Genomic DNA, 21,971 nt, shown 5'->3' with positions numbered 1-21,971 from the left:
TTACTACTCGAAAACCATATTAATTGTATTAAACTATTTTTACATTCAATATTGATTTACCTTATAGTATAATCGTGCTTAGCGCTGATCAATAGATCTAGAATATCTTGTTGGAGAACAGATATGAAATAGTGATCGTGACATGCAATAAAATATATTAATAAAAAAGGTTGGGGTTTTGAGATCATAAAGCGAATATTATATGTCTACGATGAACAAAGCATTTATAGTTTGTTTTTCTACAGAGTCTTGCTATTTCATAATAATGGTAATAATAATAATAATAAATAATAATATTTGATGTGTTATAAATATAAATAAAGTATCACTCGAAAAATATATAACAACAGATGGTCAGATTAACGGGGAAATTACTGGATTGTCAACCCTGCTAAGAACAAGTTGCTACTTCCTAATACAGAAAGTCAGACCATTTTTAAAATAATGCCTCTAAAAAAATGAGAACTTGCTATGGAAATTTATAGAAACTTAATACAAAAAATTGGCTACGTAAAGCACCTAAACTATAAGAATTGTAAATTAGCCAACCTTTGGTAAATAATTTGTAAATAGCCAACTTGCATACGTGGCAGCCTATTAACTACCTAAAATATATGTTTGATTGTGTTAAATAAGGCTTTTATTAATTTGTTAATAAGTTTACTTGACTATTTACAAGAAATTAACCAAACGTGGGCTATATCTCAATCCACTATATCCTTGTGGCTATATAACTTAATAACCCAACTTAATATGCAAAAGATTCTATTGAATAATAAGAAGAATAATAATGCTACAGACGTATGACCTTTTCTTTATAAAAAAATAGCAGGAGTTACTATTCTCAATACATAAAAAGACCATCAAGGGCAGGACCGCGTCTTTTACAGTGGTCGACGAGCTAGATGACAAAGCCAATGAGAAGACAATGGTCGAAATTTTTCGGTGTAGATTAAACGGAAAACTACTCTTCAATGAAGAATGGAAATCAAATCTCGAGATATCTATCCAAGCCAACAAAGGTGTTACACCATGTTTCATGACATCTCAAACAATAAGCCAAACTAAATGTATCTACATGGACATCAAATTGAAAACATGCATTATATAAACAATTCGTGCACTATCGCGCGTATGTGCTTGAAATTGTGACCCCGTTTACAGAGGAAGAGCTTGTATCGTTTGGTAGATCGCTTGAGTTGTGTGTTGAGAGGGAAGTGAAAGAGTATTCTTTAGGCTCCGGATACTTTCCTGCATCACCTCCAAGCATCGACACAACTTCGGACATTGTTGGTCTGTCAGCTGCGTTTTCTTGGGCGCATAATAGCCGATTCGGACAAATCTCCTGAGCTCATCTATTGGGCACGTTTCTGCTAATATTGGATCCATTAGATCCAAAACATTCTCTTCTTTCCATTGATTCCATGCCTGTAAATCATATCATGTGTCAAGAATCCAAATAGAGCGCGGAGAGTATGAAAATAAAATTTAGGATGTTGCTTACGTGTCTGATGAGGTTTGGAGATTGATTCGTCTGATAAAAACCCGTGTTTTTCTTGCCACATATGATCTCGAGCACCATGACTCCGAAGCTGAACACATCGGATTTTACAGAATAGAGGCCGTCCATGGCATACTCCGGAGACATATAACCACTGTTCAATTGGCAATAATTAGTTTTTTCTAATTTGAAGGCTGGTGATAGTTAAAAAAATACATCATGCTAGAAATAGATATAGATGAGAGACTTACTAAGTTCCAACGATTCGGCTCGTGTTTGCACGAGACTCGTTTTCGTGGAAGATTTTTGCTGTCCCAAAATCTGATATTTTTGGATTCATGCTGGTGTCTAATAAGATGTTGCTAATTTTTAAGTCTACTACGTGATCACAATATTTTATCTTGGGCAAGACTTTGCATAACATGGTTTATGTCGAGCAAAGACATTTCACTCAAAATTTTGTGCAACCGACGGGCACAATTTTTTACTTAAGAGTCATACATAGCAGAAACTGTCACATTGCGCAAGAACTCAGTAAGTGCATAAAGATGTTATACAATTTATTAGTAGAAGAACATTCGAGAACTGTGGAAATTACCTTTCTCGTGTGTCGGAGGGATTGGCGTAGCTGTGCCGTTTTTTGTCGCAGTCTGGGTCTCGTTCTTTGCCGTAGCATTACGGATAAAGAATGACTCCTTAATCTCCGCGGGAACATCAGTATGCAAAGATCCACTAGAAAACTTGCAGCCCAATCCATCGAGCCAGAATGAAGCATAAGCTGTACAAGAGCAGTTGCTTTGGCATTTCATTTCACAGTCGCTGAGACCAAGACTTTTGTTGACCGAACCTTCCCAGCTATCCATCGCTCCAAGCACAAAAACGAACTTATCGCCTTTGCTACAATTAGACGGCTTCTTCTCTATGCACATTTCGTCCTTGAATTCCTCTTCATCACAAGCCACCGCTAAATTGAGGATCGTAAAGTTTCCGTCTCCAAGTAAGATGTGGATTTTTCCAGTATAATCAACCCTGATCCACGAAACATTGTACTTGGTCACACTGTATGAAATATAGCTCTCGCGTCCATCGGATATGTACCTCATCTTGATGTTTTCGTCCCCAATAGGGAAGTACCCATCTTCCGTCTCGTTCCATTCCCCATAGCGCCAGTAAGGAATCCCTCTCTTCCAAACTTCGAAATGCCTCGTGTCGTTTTGGTCGACGCCTAGTGTGAAGGCTCCGGAAGATGGAGCTCCCGGGCCGAGCCACGACGTGAGGAATCGTTTTTGAGGCTGACTCTGACTCTCCGAGTTAACCAGGCCGATCTTCATGCCTGGGAGAAGCGTGTCGGTCGGATGATCAAAGCTCTGCCACATCACCCCAGAACCGGATTTTATGACAAGATTCCCCGAGTTGAGAAGAGTGACGCTAGCGGTGCCCGTCGCAGGGTTTCCCGAGTTTATGGTGAAAGAGGCTCCTCTTTCATCTCTTGTCACCAAATACCCGTCCCGTGTGAAATTCAAATATCCTGAGGTGTCATTCAATGGATTTTCTCGGTTCGCTACCCAAACCATCTTGTTTTCATTACTGTCCATGCATTTGACTGCCAAATAGCGATTGCTCGAGTGGACGGGATTAAAAAATCCCAACTGGAAGAACTTGTTTGGAGACTCCAATAACTGCCAGTCTTTTAGGATTTCACCTGAAATTAGTGTGTCCGCCGCATTTAAAAGCTGGTGATGAACAAACAGCAAAAGGAAAGCCAGAGAGCTAGCAATTGCAGATTCAATCCCCATTCTGATATGTCACACAAAGTTGTAAATCTTGTTTTTCTATTGGGTGTTACATGAAACAATTAATAGTGCATATATCTTCAGTAGTCAACTCCATTATATTACACTCTAGTGATTAAGTTTTTACATCATTCATTATGGACTTGGTAAGAGCATGTTGCTTGTGCTAATGCTTTGTAGTCATCATAGCTTATTTTACTTTAAACTGTAATTCCTGATTTCACCAGGAACAACACTTTGTTTATGTATTTTTTTTTGTTTATGACATAGGTATTTTACTACTGGAAAACCATTTTTTTATTGACATTAATTCGGGTTTTGTCATTATATATATTCAAATTTGATTTAGCTTATAAAACTAGACATCATGTTTGCAGATGTGTTGATTATGTCAAGGAGTAGAGGAAAAATGCAGTAGGAACGGTCCACTATTGTAAACGAGAACAGAGCATTTCATGTTTTTGTTCTCTTTCCATGATAGGCATAATTCCTATTTAAATGTCAAAATAATTTGTTTGATAATTAGAGACTAGTCAGCGTTTCTAAGTAGCGCTACAAAAGTTGCTATTATCCTATACAGAAAGTCAAACAATCTTAAATTAATGCCTAAAAAATATGATAGCTTGTCATGAAAAATAAAAGACAGAGTTAAGAAGAATAATAATATAACGCATATATGAAATTTTCTTTATCAAGAATAGTAGGAGTTGGTTAAAATAGCATCACATATCCATCATGACATCTGCGATGTGATATCTATTTGCAAGTTGAAAAAATTGGTTGACTTCCAGTCTCATGATGAGAGGTTTATCAAATTCCAGCTTCTTCAACAGCACAATGTATTTCTATGCCAAATTTTAAAGATCGTTGCTCGTCTAAATGAATTAATTTCTCGTTGTTAAGTCCTTTAATCTTTTCTTACGCCTTTAAAACGGAAAATAGCCGCCTCGCTGCTGTGAAGCATAGACGCCCTATATTTGAGTTATTTGGTTAGATGTATTAATAATGAGCTAACTGAGATGTCAATGTGCTATGGAAATGCAATAAAAAGAGATCTTTAAGTGCTAACTTAGCATGAAGGGCGTATGATAATCAACAATGACATTAGAAGCGACAATCCGCTTTTAATGTCGCTTCTAAATATTTTCCGCGAAATGGCAAGGAGACATTAGAAGCGACAATCCGCTTCTAACGTCGCTTCTAAACTGTTCCCGCCATTTCGTGGGAGACATTTTCGGCGCCAAAAAGTTCGACTTAGAAGCGACATTGGAGGTGACAAGTTGCTTTTAAAAATGTCGTTTCTAATGTTTAAAAGCGACTGACCTTTAGATGCGGACCTTTACAAGTCACAAAGTCTCTTCTAAAGATCAACTAAAAGCGATTTTTTTGCCTTTAGAAGCGACAAATGTCGCTTCTAGAAGCCTTTTTTTGCTATAGTGAATTCAGAGTATTTGATCGCGAACTTGTTTGGAGACTCCAATAACTGCCAGTCTTTTAAAATTTCACCGGGAATTAGTGTGTCCGCCGCGTTTAAAAGCTGATATATAACAAAGAGCAAAAGGAAAGCCAGAGCGCTAGGAATTGCAACTTCAAGCCTCATTCTGATATGTCGCGCACAAAGTTTTAATTCCTGTTTTTCAATGCGGTGTTACATTTTTGCTTACATGAAACAATTAGTAGTGCATGTATGTTCATTAGTCAACTCCATTATATTATTCTCTAGTGATTAAGAGCTTACATCGATCATTATTGTTGTTACGTCATAAGTTGGCTTTACTTTTTTTAGCGCAAGTTGTGAGGAAAGATGTTGGTCATCATGTTCCAGCTTCTGTTAAGACATCATTCCTCTTGTGCGCAGACTGTTATTTGGACAATTTTTCGGTTTTGCCAGATTGCCTCACTTATGACTTTATTGAGTGATATTCTTGCGAGTATAGGTAAGGAAACCCTAGATTCACTTCCAGAATTATATGACTGCTATAAAAGCCAAGTGCTCCACCCTTAGCAGCCTTGACGCTTTTGACAAAACAATTAGGGTTCCTAGACGTCCAAGATTGGCGGATTGGGAAACTAGTTGGATTGTTTTGAGTGGTGTCATTCACCAAATACTATTCGAGAAGATTGAATGTTTGAGTGATTTGGGTTATGTGCTTACGTGATTGAAGATTCACGACCGTTGAAGACTAAAGTCGTCCAAGCATTGGTGTGTGCTTGAAGAGTGGAATTGAGAGAGGTCTCAAATTCAGGGGGAGTCCCTACACTTGGTAATCACTCGTGGTAATAGTTTCTAGGGCTTTGATTTGCTATTGTAATCATATAAGTCCTTATTTGTACTATTGATTACGTGATAGTGAATTCCTTTCCACTGGCCGTGAGTACCCAGACGTAGGTGACATTGCACCGAACTGGATAACCATATTGTGTGGCTTTTCTTTATCGCACTTCTTGTTGATTATCTATTATCTGTGTCAAGCAAGTTATCGGACACATTGTCTATACATTGTGTGCGTCATCTTGTCTCTCTAACCAAACAGAATTTCAATTGGTATCAGAGCGGGCACCTAGATCTTTGGGTGGTTTCCTGGGTATTTTATTCTGTTTTACCAAAGATGGATAGTTCCAGAGAAGGAGGGTCTGTGAATCATCCTCCAGTTCTAGATGGAACCAACTATAGTTATTGGAAAGCTCGAATGAGCACCTTGATGAAATCCCTCGACAGCAAGACCTGGAAGGCTGTGATCCATGGTTGGGAAGCCCCTGTAACTGATGATGATAAAGGGGCAGTGACCGGTTCCAAACCTGAGAAGGACTGGAGTCCCACAGAAGATGAGGCAGCCTTGGGTAATTCTCGTGCTCTCAATGATATCTTTAATGGGGTTGATAAAAATGTTTTCAGGCTTATAAACACATGCACGAGTGCCAAAGAAGCTTGGGAAATCCTTGCTGTTGCCTATGAGGGAACCACTAATGTGCGCGAGCAGAAGCTTCAGTACATCATTACGAATTTTTAAGCGCTCACCATGTTTGAAGATGAATCTGTTGCCGACTTCAACGTGCGTATTCAAGATCTCGCCAATGAGTCCTACTCTCTCGGTAAACCTATGACGGATGAAGACCTGGTCAGAAAAACCTTGAGGGCATTAAGCCCAAGATTCAAGATGAAGATAACCTGGAAGAATGTCCCTTGAGATGTCAAAGACAACTTTCAGCAAAGGTTCCAGAAGGATGGAAATTTTCACAGAAGTGGCAAAGTTGCTGAGCGCTCTCACAATACTGCTGGAAAAGGGAAAGATATAAAGTGCCATGAGTGTGAAGGCTTTGATCATATTCAGAAAGAGTGTCCTAACTTCTTAAAAAAGCAAAAAAGGGTTACAATGTCACTCTCTCTGATGAGGAAGAAGAAGATAGTGACTCTGACCAGATAAGCAATTTTGTTGCTTTCAGAGCTTTTATTTCGAGTCATAACTTTGATTCTATTGATTATATTGCTGGTTCCTCAAAGAAAATTGATACTGATGATGAACTTTCTAATGATGTTATGAATGATGCTTATAATGTCTTACATACTAAATGGGTTGAAAAGTCTCAGGTCCTTGACAAGCAAAGTGCTCTCATCCTGGCTCTTATTGAAGATAATACGAGGCTCTTAGAAACCATTGTTGATCTAAAGCGCGAAGTCAGCCGCTTAAATGGGGAACTTGACCATATGGCAAGATCTATCAGGATGTTGAACTCTGGCACCCAGCCTTGATAAAATTCTCATAGTTGGAAAGCATGCGAAGAACATGAAGGGGCTTAGGTATACTCACGGTGCTTCCACGTCTCAGACTACTTTTGCCCCTCAAAAGTCTGCTACCCAGATGCCGCGTGTCTCAGACATCTAGTCGTGACAAGTTCCAGAATCCGCATCAGCAACATCCTCATAGACCAACCAGGTCTCTTGTCAACATACTTCGTTAGGTCTGCCATCACTATGGACGTAGGGGTCACATTCGACCTTTTTGTTTTCGCCTATATGGGAGGAATCTTCATCGGCATCAATCCTCCCACAGGCAAGCTCAACCAAGTTGTTCCCCCCATCTCGCATGGAATGGAGAGTGAAAAATGCATCCTATCGCACCAACATTGCTTACACCTCCCTGCGTGCCACCACTGGTAACGATTGGTATTTTGACAGTGGTTGTTCTCGTCACATGACAGGTGTTCATGTCTTTTTATCTAACTTAAAACCTTACTCTAATTGCCATGTTACATTTGGTGATGGAGTGAAGGCCAAGATTATTGGTAAATGTCAGTTTAATTATCCTGGTTTGTCTTGCTTAACAAAGGCTTTATTGGTTGAAGGCCTCACTATTAATCTTATTAGTATTAGCCAATTTTGTGACTTGATCTTACATGTTAATTTTACTCGTGATGAGTGTGTTGTGATAAATAAGGAACAAGATGAGCTTATGAAAGGAAACATGTCTCAGGACAACTATTACATGTGGTATCCTATCAAAGGTTCTCAAGTCACCAAGTGTCTCATGTCCAAGGCAGATGAAGCTAAGCTATGGCATCAAAAACTCGGCCATATGAACCTTAGAAGCATGCACAAGATTATCTCTGAGAAGGCTATAGTCGGTCTCCCTGAGCTAAAGATTGTTGAAGGAAAATCTATGGTGATTGTCAAGTTGGAAAGCAAGTTAAGAAGTCTCACAAGATGGTGCAACATCTTACTACCTCATGAGTTTTAGAACTTCTACACATAGACTTGATGGGGCCGATGCAAGTAGAAAGCCTTGGTGGAAAGAGATACGTGTTTGTGTATGTCGATGACTTCTCCAGGTATACTTGGATTGATTTTATTCGTGAGAAATCTGACACTTTTTCTGTGTTTGAAGCTTTATGCAAGCAAGTGCAAAGAGAAAATAGAGAAAACATAGGCAAAGTGGTCAGAATCCGAAGTGACCATGGGAGGAAATTTAAAAACATGAGTTTTACTAACTTTTATATTGCAAAACGAATAACTCATGAATTTTCTGCCCCCATCACCCCACAGCAAAATGGGATTGTCGAAAGAAAGAATCCCACTCTTCAGGAAATGGCTCGAGTAATGATGCTTGCCAAAGACATTCCTCTTCACTTCTGGGATGAAGCTCTCAACACGGCCTGCCATGTTCATAACAGAGAGACTGTCCAGGTACTACTGTCACTCATTATGAAATACAGAGGGGGAGAAAGCCAAACGTCAAGTACTTCCATGTCTTTGGCTCGGTGAACATCCTTGCTGATCTAGATCCTCGCCGAAAGTTTGATCTCAAAAGCGATGAAGGTATCTTTCTCGGGTATTCCAGAAACAGTCTGCTTATCGTGTCTTTAATAAACACACTAAGACTATGATGGAATCTATAAATGTGGTTGTTAATGACAATTCTGATGATTCCAAAAGTGCTGATGATGAGGATGAAGTTTTTCCTTGTAACACAGATGTTAGAACAGATGTTGGTGACAAAGTGGATGACATTGTGCCTGACGAAGAGCCTTCCTATGGGAAACAAAATCTTCACCAGAAAGAAGAGTTCCCTCCAGGAGAGTTCAGAAAAATCATCCGGTTGATGAGGTGATTGGTGATATTGGAGATTGTATGCGCACTCGCCCAAAAAATCCAGTAAACTACCAAGAAATGATTAGAAATCTCTGCTTTGTTTCTAAAATTGAACCCAAAAATGTCAATGAGGCAATTGATGATGGATACTGGATTAGTGCAATGCAAGAGGAACTTGTAAAGTTTGAAAGAAATGAAGTCTGGGAGTTAGTTCATAAACCGGACAATGTTAATATTATTGGAATTAAGTGGGTTTTTAAAATAAATCTGATGAGCATTGCAATATAACTCGAAACAAACCTAGACATGTGGCACATGGTTATACGCAGGTGGAAGGTGTGGATTTCGATAAAACCTTTGCACCTGTTGCTCGTCTTGAAGACATCATACTCTTACTTGGCATCTCTTGTCATCTCCACTTCAAACTCTTCCAAATGGATGTTAAAAGTACTTTCATCAATGGATACTTGAACGAGAAGGTCTATGTTTCTCAGCCTAAAGGTTTTGTAGATCCCATCTCACTAGGACAAAATACGTTATCCGGTGCGACGAATGTCAATGCTTCAAATGTCGCACCTAAAAGTTTATTAGGTGCGACAATAGGTGCGACAGAGTCGCACCGGATAACCCGTCGCAGAAGGTATTGGGTGCGACATGTCGCACCTAATAAGTCCCCCTTTAGGTGCGACACTTTCAGGTGCGACATGTCGCACCTAATGCCCAAGTTATTCTCCTGCCAAATTTTATAGAATTGGCGGGTAAATGCATATCGGGTGCGACAATGTCGCACCGAATATGTTCGCGCCATTGTATTCGGTGCGACAATGTCGCACCGAATATGTTTTTTCAATTAAAAAAAATTAAAAAAGTAAATTAACAAAATAAAAATGAATTACATCATTCTAAATGAAATAACAATTCAAATAATATTAATCAAACAAAATTCTAAATGAATTAGAAATAATATTCTGAAAATAGAATTCTTAATTAAAAATACAAATTCTTTCCAAAAAAAGCGAAAAAAATGAATTCCTATTTTTTTTTCTTATAAAACTTATCGATAGTAGAATTTCCTCTACCGAATAAGTTTCCAGAACTTCGAGAACCGCTTCCGCGTCCTCGTCCACCGCTGCCTGACGCGCTGCCGCTCGTTCCGCCGCTTCCGTAAGGACGGTCTCGCAAGTAATCCATAGAACCAGGCGTAGAACCCGGCGTGGAACCTGGCGTCTGCTGATCCGTCCCACCTGGTTGCGATGCAGGCGGAGGTTGAGGAGTCATGGGAGGCTGGTTGTGCTGCTGGCTGAGGTAGGCTATCTACTAACAAATAACTAACGTTTTTCCGAGGCGACGACGAGGCACTGAGACGACGGGGCTGCGAGACGACGGGGCTGCGGCGACGGTTGGGCCGAGGGTGGGCCGAGGGCTGTTGTGCGTGAGCGAGGGCTGAGGCCGTTCGAGGGCTGTTGTGCGGCTGGGCCGAGGGTGGGTCGGGCCTGGTCGGAGAGAGACAGAGTGAGATTGACGGAGAGAGAGTGAGACAGAGAGAGAGAGAGAGAGAGAGAGAGAGAGAGAGTGAGGCGTACCTGGAGGACGGCGAGCTTCACGGCGTGGCGGGCTGGAGGCGGGGCTGGTCGCGGCGGGGACGAGCGTCGGAGAGAGAGAGTCGGGCCTGGTCGGAGAGAGACAGAGTGAGATTGACGGAGAGAGAGTGAGACAGAGAGAGAGAGAGAGAGAGAGTGAGGCGTACCTGGAGGACGGCGAGCTTCACGGCGTGGCGGGCTGGAGGCGGGGCTGGTCGCGCCGGGGACAAGCGTCGGAGAGAGAGAGAGAGTTAGAGAGAGAAGAGAGAGCTAGAGAGTGAGAGCTGTTTGGGCGAAGAAGAAGCCGCTCGGTATAAAACATACCCTAAAACTATTAGGTGCGACTTTGTCGCACCTAATAGTCATAAATGTCACACCTAATATGACTATTAGGTGCGACACTGTCGCACCCAATGTGAAATTCCAGAACCCAAAATATTCGGGGGGAATTTCTGACCGTTTTAAATTTTTAAACCCATTAGGTGCGACACTAGTCGCACCTGATAGTATTAGGTACGACAACATCATATCGGGTGCGACAAAGTCGCACCGGATAGCACTAATCATCAGCGAAATTTTTAGTCGCTTGGAAGACTATCTGGTGCGACATGTCGCACGTAATATGTGCTTAGGTGCGACATGTCGCACCTAATACCCTTCCGCACCTAATATGTTAATTTGTAGTAGTGTCTCGCCCCAACATGTCTACAAGCTTCGAAAGGCTCTCTACGGTCTTAAGCAGGCACCATGGGCATGGTATGAAAGACTAACTCAATTTCTTGTGCAGAATGATTATATTAGAGGTGGAGTTGATAAAACCTTGTTCATAAAGAAGGAGGAAGAGGAAACCTCATGATTGCTCAAATCTTTGTTGATGACATTGTCTTTGGAGGAATGTCAAACAAGATGGTGGACCATTTTGTGCGAAAAATGTAATTTGAATTCGAAATGAGCATGGTGGGTGAGCCTAACTTTTTCTTGGGTTTTTTAGATCAGATAGATGGATGATGGTATTTTTATCTCTAAAAGTAAATATGCTAAAAATATTGTGAAGAAGTTGGTTTGGAAAATTCATCTCACAAGCGAACACCCGCCGCTACTCATGTTAAACTCACTAAGGATGAGCTTGGTGAATCTATTGATCAAAGCCTTTACAGAAGCATCATTGGTAGTCTTCTCTATCTCACTGCCAGTCGTCCTGACATAGCGTATTCTGTCAGGGTTAGTGCTCGCTACCAGGCTAATCCCAAAGCTAGTCATCCGTCTCAAGCCAAGCGTATTGTGATGTACATTTCGGGAACTGCTGATTTTGGTCTTCTATACAGTTTTGATACCTCTTCTACTCTTGTGGGATATTGTGATGCTGACTAGGCAGGTAACACTGTTGATAGAAAAAGCACATTAGGTGGATGTTTCTATCTGGAAAATAACCTCATTTCTTGTTTTAGCAAGAAGCAAAACTACATTTCCTTGTCCACAGCAGAGTCTGAATATATTGATGCTGGAAGCAGTTGTACTTAGTTACTTTGGATGAAACAGATGCTTGTATGGTGTCGGTCAAGATGTCATGACATTGTTCTGTGACAACATCAGTGCCATTAATATTTCAAAAAATCCGGTCCAACATAGTAAGACAAAGCACATTGAAATCAGGCATCATTTTATTCGGGATCTTGTGGAAGATAAGAAGATCAAACTCGAGTATATCCGCACTGAGAAACAACTTGCAGACATCTTTACCAAGGCTTTGGATGCAAGCGGATTTGAAAATCTCATATCCCCCATGGGATTATGTGTGATCGACCAATAGCAATTACAGAGATTTGGAGAGCTGATTGTTTGTGAGTTTCTTCTCCTTATTGATAATTTGTCTCTGCTTTATGCTACATTGTTTTACATAAGTGTGTGTTCATGGGCCCATTTGTCTGGTTGGCCCATTCGACTTTTTTGCTGGGCTAAAAAGCCATTTGACATGTGTTTGGGCTGAAACTGTATCAAGGCCCATTTCATATCACGACGCCGTTTTGTTTTTCGTCAGCTTCATCAACATGCATATGGTTGGGTTTTCAAGGAAGTTAGGGAATTCATTTGTTTTGAAATTTTTCTGAAGATCCATTCTCAAAATCCTTTATATCTCGCATTCAAAATTTGCGACATTTGTGTAACCGTCTCATCTGACAGTTATTTGTGCAAGGTGGTTATTGAGAATTTCCACAGAATGGTTGGAACGAGGAGAGGGATCAGTACGACTGGGTCGGACAAGAAAGATAAAACAAAGATGAAGGCGAAGAATGTCAAGAGAAAAGGGTTAAAAGCCTGAGAGTAACAGGCACGGTGTTCAGGTAAAGGGAATGCAACCTAGTAAACACACTGATGGTGAGTCCGGAAGTGTGGTTACTGGGTCATCGATTCCCCCTCCTTACCATTCTCTCACCGCCGCCAGGAAGGCTCTATTGAAGAAAGTCGCTCTGTCAATTACCGACATCACCGGGGACATCAGTTCCAGTAGTTCCTCTGAAGAAAGAAAGGATGCTCAGAATACCATTGAGGAAGAAACCCACACCAACGTATCTCCTCTCGAAAGCCCCTACAAATTGGTCCAAGGTAATCCTGAACCTCTTGCTCATACTGCTGATGTTGATGAGATTCCTAGGGACAACGATCATCTGGAGTCTCCTTGTGATGAACAAGAATCCCTACACGAAGATGCGATTGAGGGAATTCTGGGGTTAGGGCAAGATGTTGTGAAGGATGTCCCGACATCCTCTGCTCCTGATCATGAAGAAAATGCTGAGAAGAGACATGCTGTTGAAGAGGCTGTTCTTGCCTCTTTGAAGGAGAAAGTTGCTCACGAAGATGATGTGTGCATCGCTACCCTTCTGTCAGAGAAAAAGAAGAGGAAGAGAAAGAGTCCTGAGGTGAGCATGCATGTTGTCGCAGTAAAGGACAAGAAAAAGAAGAAGAAGATAGTCAAAGTTGGGCTCAATAAGATGAAGGGAAAGAAGCCAGTCGTCGAACCTGTTGCTGATAGACCCATTGAGGCTAAAGAAGAGGCTCTTGTGATGTCTCTGGGCATTGGGAACAAGAGATCTGTGGGAGGACATAAACTTCCCAAGAATGTCCAGGCTGCTCCCCTGGACAATGTCTCATTTTACAAAGAAGATGGGGTTCTTAAGTGGCGGTTTGTGTATCATCGTGCGATCTTCCCCGAGAAAGAGTTGTCTAGCGAAGCTCTAAAGATTGGAGTCATCATGGCACAGATCAGCAGACGCCAGGTTCCACGCCGGGTTCTACGCCTAGTTCTATGGATTTTTTTGCGAGACTGTCCTTACGGAAGCGGCGAAACGAGCGGCAGCGCGTCAGACACCGTTGGACGAGGACAAGGAAGCGGTTCCCGAAATTCTGGCAACTTATTCGGTAGAGGGAATTCTACTATCGATAAGTTGTGTAGGAAAAAATATTAGGAATTAACTTTTTCGTTTTTGTTAGACTGTATTTGTATTTTTAATTAAGAATTCTATTTTTAGAATATTATTTCTAATTTAGAATTTTGATAATTAATTTTTATTTAATTATAGATGAATTTTTATTTAATTTTCTAATTTTGATTTTTTTTTTTAATTAAATTAACCTATTCGGTGCGACATGTCGCACCGAATATAATGGCGGGAAGATTATTAGGTGCGACAAAGTCGCACCCGATATGAAATCACCCGCCAATTTCAGGCAGCAAATTAGCTTGGGCATTAGGTGCGACATGTCGCACCTAAAAGTGTCGCACCTAAAGGTATCCATATTAGGTGCAACATGTCGCACATAATACCTTTAGCGACGGACTTTTAGGTGCGATTTTGTCGCACCTAAAGTCGCACATAATAAACTATTAGGTGTGACTTTTGAGGCATTTGGTGCGACAACCGTCGCACCGGATGCCTATATTTGTCCTAATGACTCCTGTATGATGCTGAGATTACCAAGACTGTTATTGACATAGGGGTCTACTACTCCACTTTGGTGAGGGAATTCATAGTCAATCTCTCATCGTCCTTTGATGTCCCTGATGATGCTGAATTCAGAAAAGTGTATGTCGGAGGCCATTGTTTTGAGATTTCGCCTACTGTTATTAACGACTTCCTTGGTCGAGGAAAAATCATTACTGCTGACCGGGTCCCCTCCCTGGACATAATTGCTAAAGAAAATACTGGCGATGAGACCAAAACGTGTCCTTCCAAGGGTACTTTGCCGTCTTTTGATCTCTCAGCAAAGTACTCAGTGCTCTATCACATCGGCATCGCTAATTTGGCTCCCTTCTCATATGGGTCGAGCATCAAGGCAGAGCTGGCTTGCTTGATCTACCAAATTGGTACTCGCTCCTCCTTTGATTTTGGAGAATTTGTTTTTGATCAATTGACAAAACATGGCAAGTCCTATGCTGTGAAGCTTCCCATCGGCTTTCCTTCCATCATCACCGTGGTTCTGCTCAAACAAAATCCAAATATCTTGCGTAACACGGATGTGACAGGGAAAAGGCCCAGTGTTCTCACCTTCAGTCACAAGCTTTTTGAAGGGAGCATGCTCATGACCTTGTCAGACCATCTGTCGCGACATCTGTCACCTTTGGGAGCACGATGAAAGTGGGGTCTGTTCTGATGAGGTACAAAGGAACGTTCTGAAGGAGCTTTGTGAGGAGATTGACATCCTTAAGAAGACTATTGAGACCCTCTCTCACAGGAAGTCCATCTGTGATGGTCTAGCACGATATGACTTCTTCTCCTGGTAAGGACGGTGCTTCTTCTTCGCTGCATAAGGCTGACAAGGAAGGTGACATTTCAGATGACATGGAAGGTGAAGGTTCAGGCGAATGTGAGTCTGGAGAGGCTGACGGAGAAAATGAAGACATCTCTTCTTAGAAGTTTATGTGTGTTTACTTTTGCTCTCTACTTATCGTTTGTTTTTGTTCTCTGGCCGTTTCTCTCAGACTTCTTAATGTTCAACTAGTTTTAATCTACGGCATGACTCGTGTTTCAGACTTGTTCATGCTATTTTTGGTTTACTATTTGCTGCTTTCAGTTCTCTCTCCATGTGTTCAGATTTTATTTCCTCCCTCTCTCTTGGTCAATTCTTGCCTTTGGTATGTTTTTTAGGCAATCAGGGGGAGAAGCGTCATGAGGGTCATTTATTTTGACGTTCTTTTCTGGTCATTACGCTTGGTTGACAACTGCTCTGGAAGTGCTTGCCTAAAAAAATAGCCAAAGGGGGAGATTGTTGTTACGTCATAAGTTGGCTTTATTCTTTACCGCAAGTTGTGAGAAAAGATGTCGGTCATCATGTTCCAGCTTCTGTTAAGACATCATTCCTCTTGTGCGCAAACTATTATTTTGGCAAGTTTTCGGTTTTACCAGATTGCCTCGCTGGTGACTTTATTGAGTGATATTCTTGCGAGTATGGTTAAGGAAACCCTATATTCACTTTCAGAGTTGTATGAATACTATAAAAGCCGAGTGCTCCACCCTTATCAGCCTTGACGCTTTTGACAAAATAATTAGGGTTCCTAGACGTGCAAGATTGACGGATTGGGAAACTAGTTGGATTGTTTTGAGAGGTGTCATTCACCAAATACTATTCGAGAAGATTGAATGTTTGAGTGATTTGGGTTCTGTGCTTACGTGATTGAAGATTCACGACCGTTGAAGACTAAAGTCGTCCAAGCATTGGTGTGTGCTTGAAGAGTGGAATTGAGAGGGGTCTCAAATTCAGGGGGAGTCCCTGCACTTGGTAATCACTCGTGGTAATAGTGTATAGGGTTTTGATTTGTTGCTGTAATCATATAAGACCTTGTTTGTACTATTGATTACGTGATAGTGAATTCCTTTCCACTGGCTGCGAGCCCCCAGGCGTAGTTGACACTGCACCGAACTGGGTAATCATATTGTGTGTCTTTTCTTTATCGCACTTATTGTTGATTATCCATTATCTGTGTTAAGCAAGTTGTCGGACACATTGTCTATACATTGTGTGCGTCATCTTGTCTCTCTAACCAAACATAATTTCAATTATGGACTTGGTAAAGAGCATGTTACCTGGGCTATTGTTTTGTCTTGCGCATGGCTAACTTCACTGTTTTATTTTATATATTAATTCCTGATTTTCATCAGGAACGGCATTTTGTTTTTTTACAGACATTTTACTACTGTATAACCATTTTTTTTTATTGGCATAAATTATGTTTTGTCTTTATATTCAATTTGATTTACCTTATAAAACCAGACATCATTTTGACAGATCTGTTTATCATTTCAGGAGTAGAGGAAAATGCAACAGGAAGAACAGAGCATTTCAACCTTTCTTAGTACCGTTACAAGTTGCTATTTTTCTATAGAGAAAGTCAAACAATTTTAAACAATTCTCTTAAAAATTATAATTTTCTGTGAAAATTAAAGAAACTCAATATACACAGATTGTCTTGAATAAGAGAAGAATAATGGCACGGACATATGACCTTTTCTTTAACCAGAATGGTAGGAGTGTATTAATTAGAATGCCGTCAGATATTTGTCATGACATGTGTAATGTGACATTTATATGCTAGTTGGAAGAACTGGTTGACTTTTAATCTCAGGATGAGTGGCTTATAAAAATCTGGCTTCCTCAACAACACAATATTATCTACTTCAATACCAGATTTTAAAACGGGTTGCTTGACAAATTATGGGTTGCCTATTGTTAAGCCCCTTTCTAGTGAAGAATAGAAACCATATATATTTCTACATTACAGCTATGTGATCGGATATTTCATGATAAAATATTGCTAACTGAGAAGTCAATGTGCTATGTAATAATGCACTGAAAAATAGCTCAAGTGCAAATCTATGTAGTAACATTCATCAGGATATCAATTAACAGTTCGTGATTGGGTTTGGGTTTTCGTCACACTGCCGGTTACGTGGTCAGAACTTTTTATACCCAATTAAGAGGGAATTGAACAGAGCATGCCATGCGGAATAATTTTTGGATGAAAGGAATTGAATGTTGGTGAGCAAGGACTCTGAAATTAGACTGAAACTTGAGCCGTTTGATTCGTGGGATTCTTCTTCTTCACCAAGGAAGAAGAATGACAGTGCTGCTATGTTAAATCATTTTTATATCAATAAAGCTCTGATACCATCATAGATTTAATATTCTGGAATGGTTTTTATTGATAGAAAAGTGATGAAAAAACAGTAAAAAGTCAAAGTGCTAAAACATCAGAAACAGAAGCTACAAATATTTTGTAATACTTCCATTTTTCTTGCTGTCTTCTGCTAGTTTTTCTTCTACAGAATGCTTTTTTCACCAAAACATTATTACTACTGTATAAAAGCATCATCAACTGATATTTATCATCCAATGTATAATTTAAATGGATTTTTTTTTCCTTAAAATAAGAGTAAAATTTCTAACAGAAGGCAGAACATATATGAAAGAATGATAGGATAATTAATTGTCTATCTTCGGGTTTCCAATATGAAATCCACCACCGCCACAGAGCACTTCTTTGAGACAAAACAAATCATTCAGGATGGGTATGGAATGTTATGAAGAACGAGCTAACTCGAAAATAAATAATAAATGTAACAGATATATCGTACCAGGGTTACAAGCAAAATCAGTCTATGTATTGAATTCTCGAGGCAATATTCTCAAATAAATATATAAATGCTGGAGTTAAGTGCTATCGGGCGTATGTAGATGAAATTGTGACACCATTTATAGAGGACGAGCTCGAACTGTGTGGATACGCTGTCGGAATAGGAGAGAAATTTGATTGTCTCAATTCTGGAAGATTACCAGCATCACTTCCGAGAAGCATAGACGTGACATCTGCCATGTTTGGTCGATCCGATGCATTCTCTTGCACACATAACAACGCTATATGAACACATCTTTCGAATTCAAATGTTGAGCAATATGTTTCGGCCAATGTTGGATCCATCAGCTCCAAACTCCTTTCCTCTTTCCACAAATTCCATGCCTGCATTTGTATGATTTGGATAAGGATCTCACATCCATAAGATAAATGAACTTGGCAAAGTTTATAATGTCTTTAGTTACTACTCTCATAGTCAATGGTTTTAGATATAACTTTTTTAAGCAGAGATGAAAATATATCAAATTTGAGGATTTCGCTTACAAGTCTTGTCAAGTTAAGAGACTGATTTGACTGGTAGAATCCTGTGTTTCTCCTGCCGCTTATAATTTCGAGCATCATGACTCCGAAACTAAAAACATCAGATTTGACAGAAAAGAGACCATCCATCGCGTACTCCGGAGACATATAACCACTGTTTTCAATGTCAAACCAGAATAATTTTAGAGTCTACTTAAAGTGTGAACACTTTTATAGTTAGAAATTTGTGTTGTGGTTGTCAGTGATGTAAAGGAAGACATAGAATTAGTAATGAACTTACTATGTTCCAACTATCCGGTTTGTGTTTGCATGCGATTCGTTCCCTCGAAATATTTTAGCTGTTCCAAAATCTGATATCTTTGGATTCATGTCGATATCTAATAAGATGTTGCTAGTTTTTAGATCTCTATGGATAATCTTCAACCTCGAGAACTTGTGAAGGTATAAAAGCCCTTGTGAAATTCCTTCGATTATGCTCATCCGTAGTTTCCAATCGAGTAACAATCGCTTTGTTTCATCTGCCACAAAATACTTATCATTTTACTCTAAGCTTGTAAATTTAATAAATGACAGAACAAAAAAAAAAAAAGAAGATGAAATCATTGTGACAAACCAAAAAGGAAATTGTCTAAGCTTTTGTTTGGAAGATACTCATAAACTAACAACTTCTCTTCTCCTTTGATGCAACAACCGTATAGCCTGACCAGATTTCTGTGTTGTACTTTCGATATCAACACAACCTCGTTTTTGAACTCCTCTATTCCTTGAGAAGAACTTTCAGACAGTCTTTTCACTGCAATCTCTTTCCCGTCCATCAATTTTCCCTACAAGGATAACAATAAAACCTTCAACAAACTTTTTGGCACATGCAATGAAATTTTCATTGTTCTCATAGAGTATAATCCTACCTTGAAGACTGGCCCGAAACCCCCTTGACCAAGTTTATTCTTTTCACAAAAGTACTCTGTTGCAGTCTCTATGGATGAAAACGAAAACAGAGGTAGTTCATGATCCACATTTCCTTTAAGCATCAAATTATCTGATCCATTTTCATCCAGGGCAGCTATACTAGTCCCTAGCTCTGTAATAAATTTTAGCGTATCTCGGCCAACTTGATTTTGACTGCGTTCTGTAATTTTCCCTGCCAATTTGATATATATAAGCCAAGCGAAGACCTATGCTCATCTTTCTAGAATTCTGATAGATGAGTTTTGAAAGTGTAATACCTTTAGAAAAGCAGTATTTCAACAGAGCGTAGTATAATGAACAGACTAGACATAGAAGACCCAAAGAAGTAACTACACCAACAATAATTACGCGTTGCTGGTTATTCTTCTTCCTTGAAGTCCCTAGAACAAAAAAAGACGTATGTGTTAGAGTAACTCCACGGTACATAGAGACAAAAAAAAAAAAAAAATGAAAATGATAGAAAGAAAAATATGTAATGAAGCTTTGCTCTACCTTTAGGGGGCGGCGGAGTGCGCGAGCTAGTTCGATTCTCCTGTCTCGTTTTTTCTAAAACATTAATTTAACACTGTTAAGTTTCTAAGGTGATAGATTTATAAGTAAAAAAACTAATACTTTTAGGACGATAATGACTACAAATTTATAGTTTGAGAGCTAATTTGCTCATTTAATTGATTCACAAAAAATAAAACCATTGTATCATGGAGATCATAAACTATTATTCGGCCTAAAAAGAAGAATAAAAAAGTTAAAAAGAAAAACATATACTGAAGTGTGCTTTCTAAGAAGAAGCTCGATTAGAAACTAGCTAGATTTCGTCATATTTTGTTAGTTTTTGAGTTGAAAGATTTTTTTTTTCTTTTTGGATCAACATTTATGTAAAATTTATCTCAGCCGAAAGCTTTACCTTTAGGGCGGGGTGGAGTGAGCAAGTTAGCTGTAGCGCTACGGTCGTAGAAGTACTCCATGAATTCTACGGGTACATCATGCTCTCTATCTCCATCAGAGAACTTGCAGCCGAATTGGTCAACAAAAGCATAAGCCATGCAAGAGCAATTATTCCGGCATTCCTCTTTGCAGTCGCTCAGATTCGTAGTCATATTCCAGCTTGAATCAAACCAATTTTTTAAAAATCCAAATGCGAGCGTGAATTCATCGCCGGCACTGCAGTTTGACGATTTCTGCTCTATACAACCTCTGGAGTTGATTTCACTATTACAGATCACTATAGGATATAGTGTCCAAACATCGGTTGTACTTATGTGACGAACATAAAGCTTCATATCCCCGGTAGAATTGATCTCAATCCACGAATAAGAACTAATCATATTCACACTGCTATAGGAAAAATAGCTGCCGTTTTCATTTGAGGTGTAGCTAAACGTTACGCTTAAATTGTATTCGTAATCCCGAACCTGAATCTGTTTCTTGTCGTTCCAGGTCGGACTACGCCAGTGAGGAATCCCTCTCCGCCGCACTTCAAGTTGTTTGGTGTTTTGGTCAAAACCAAGTGTGAATGGTCCGGCAGATGGATCCCCAGGGCCGCGCCAGGAAGTGAAGAATTGTTTCGGCAGACTTTGGCTCTCCACGTCAAATGACCTGATTTTCATCCCAACAAATAGAGTGTCCGTAGGATAATCAAAACTCTGCCACACGACCTGTTGACCTGATTTTAGGACAAGATTTCCAGAGTCGAGAAGCCTGAGAGTTGCATTTGGATGCGTCGCAGGGTTTCCAGAATTTAAGGGGAAGCCTGAGCGTCCTCTTTCATCGCTGATTACCAAGTATCCGTCGCGGGTGAAATTCAGATATCCTGAGGTGTCACTCAATGGCTTGTCTCTGTTCGCCACCCATGCCATCTTCTCCTCCCAAAATTCAATGCACTGGATTGCCAAATAACGGTTGCTTGATAGAAGAGGACTGAAGAATCTTAACTTGAAGAAGTCCTTTGGAGACGCCAAGACCTCCCAGTCTCTTAGAACATCCCCGGGCTTAAGTGTGTCTTCCGCATTTGAGAGCCAGTGACCAGACAGCAAAAGGAAAGCCAAGAAAGAAAGAGCCAAATGGCTAGCAATTGTAGACTCCAGCCTCATTCTGATGTCTAACATAAATGTGTAATTCCTGTGTTTCAATCGATGTACAACATAATATAAAGCAAATTCTTAGTATTAAATCCACTATTAATGTTACTAGTGCTATTGCTTTGTCATGGTCGTCGCTTATATAATATGTAATTTATATTCTAACAATAAGGAAAAATAACGCATATATATCATATGTTTTAGTAAAATATCGCCTTGTGATTTTTAAAAATTTCGAGTTCATACATTCTATTTAACTAAAACGACGAAATTATACCCTGAAATGGACAATGTCG

General features: G+C 39.9%; 4 protein-coding genes across 4 annotated transcripts; 2 read left to right on the top strand and 2 right to left on the bottom strand.

Annotated features, from left to right (window-relative positions):
• Nucleotides 1-1,158: 1,158 nt before the first annotated feature.
• On the bottom strand, nt 1,159-3,297 carry LOC149398125 (G-type lectin S-receptor-like serine/threonine-protein kinase At4g27290). Its single transcript, XM_089614459.1, has 3 exons — nt 2,100-3,297; nt 1,505-1,695; nt 1,159-1,428 (listed from the first exon to the last, which is right to left on the bottom strand). The coding sequence occupies exons 1-3, from the start codon at nt 3,295-3,297 to the stop codon at nt 1,159-1,161; spliced, it is 1,659 nt and encodes a 552-aa protein (XP_089470585.1).
• A 2,606-nt stretch (nt 3,298-5,903) lies between these two features.
• LOC149398124 (uncharacterized) lies at nt 5,904-6,305 on the top strand. Its single transcript, XM_089614458.1, has one exon. The coding sequence runs from the start codon at nt 5,904-5,906 to the stop codon at nt 6,303-6,305; it is 402 nt and encodes a 133-aa protein (XP_089470584.1).
• A 2,654-nt stretch (nt 6,306-8,959) lies between these two features.
• Nucleotides 8,960-12,781, top strand: LOC149398123 (uncharacterized). The gene is made up of 4 exons (XM_089614457.1): nt 8,960-9,109; nt 9,211-9,382; nt 11,516-11,747; nt 12,643-12,781. Exons 1-4 carry the CDS (start codon nt 8,960-8,962, stop codon nt 12,779-12,781), a joined length of 693 nt encoding a protein of 230 aa, XP_089470583.1.
• A 5,391-nt stretch (nt 12,782-18,172) lies between these two features.
• Nucleotides 18,173-21,687, bottom strand: LOC149398122 (G-type lectin S-receptor-like serine/threonine-protein kinase B120). The gene is made up of 7 exons (XM_089614456.1): nt 20,502-21,687; nt 19,855-19,977; nt 19,537-19,769; nt 19,242-19,452; nt 18,909-19,146; nt 18,632-18,782; nt 18,173-18,472 (listed from the first exon to the last, which is right to left on the bottom strand). Exons 1-7 carry the CDS (start codon nt 21,685-21,687, stop codon nt 18,173-18,175), a joined length of 2,442 nt encoding a protein of 813 aa, XP_089470582.1.
• Between the last annotated feature and the right edge of the window lie 284 nt (nt 21,688-21,971).

The sequence above is a fragment of the Urtica dioica genome, chromosome 5, assembly GCF_054948205.1.
Source record: "Urtica dioica subsp. dioica isolate 48M chromosome 5, U.dioica_male_clone48M_v1_H2, whole genome shotgun sequence".
Classification (NCBI taxonomy): domain Eukaryota; kingdom Viridiplantae; phylum Streptophyta; class Magnoliopsida; order Rosales; family Urticaceae; genus Urtica; species Urtica dioica.
The sequence above is the reverse complement of the archived record's forward strand: the minus strand, read 5'-3'. Positions and strand labels throughout refer to the sequence as shown.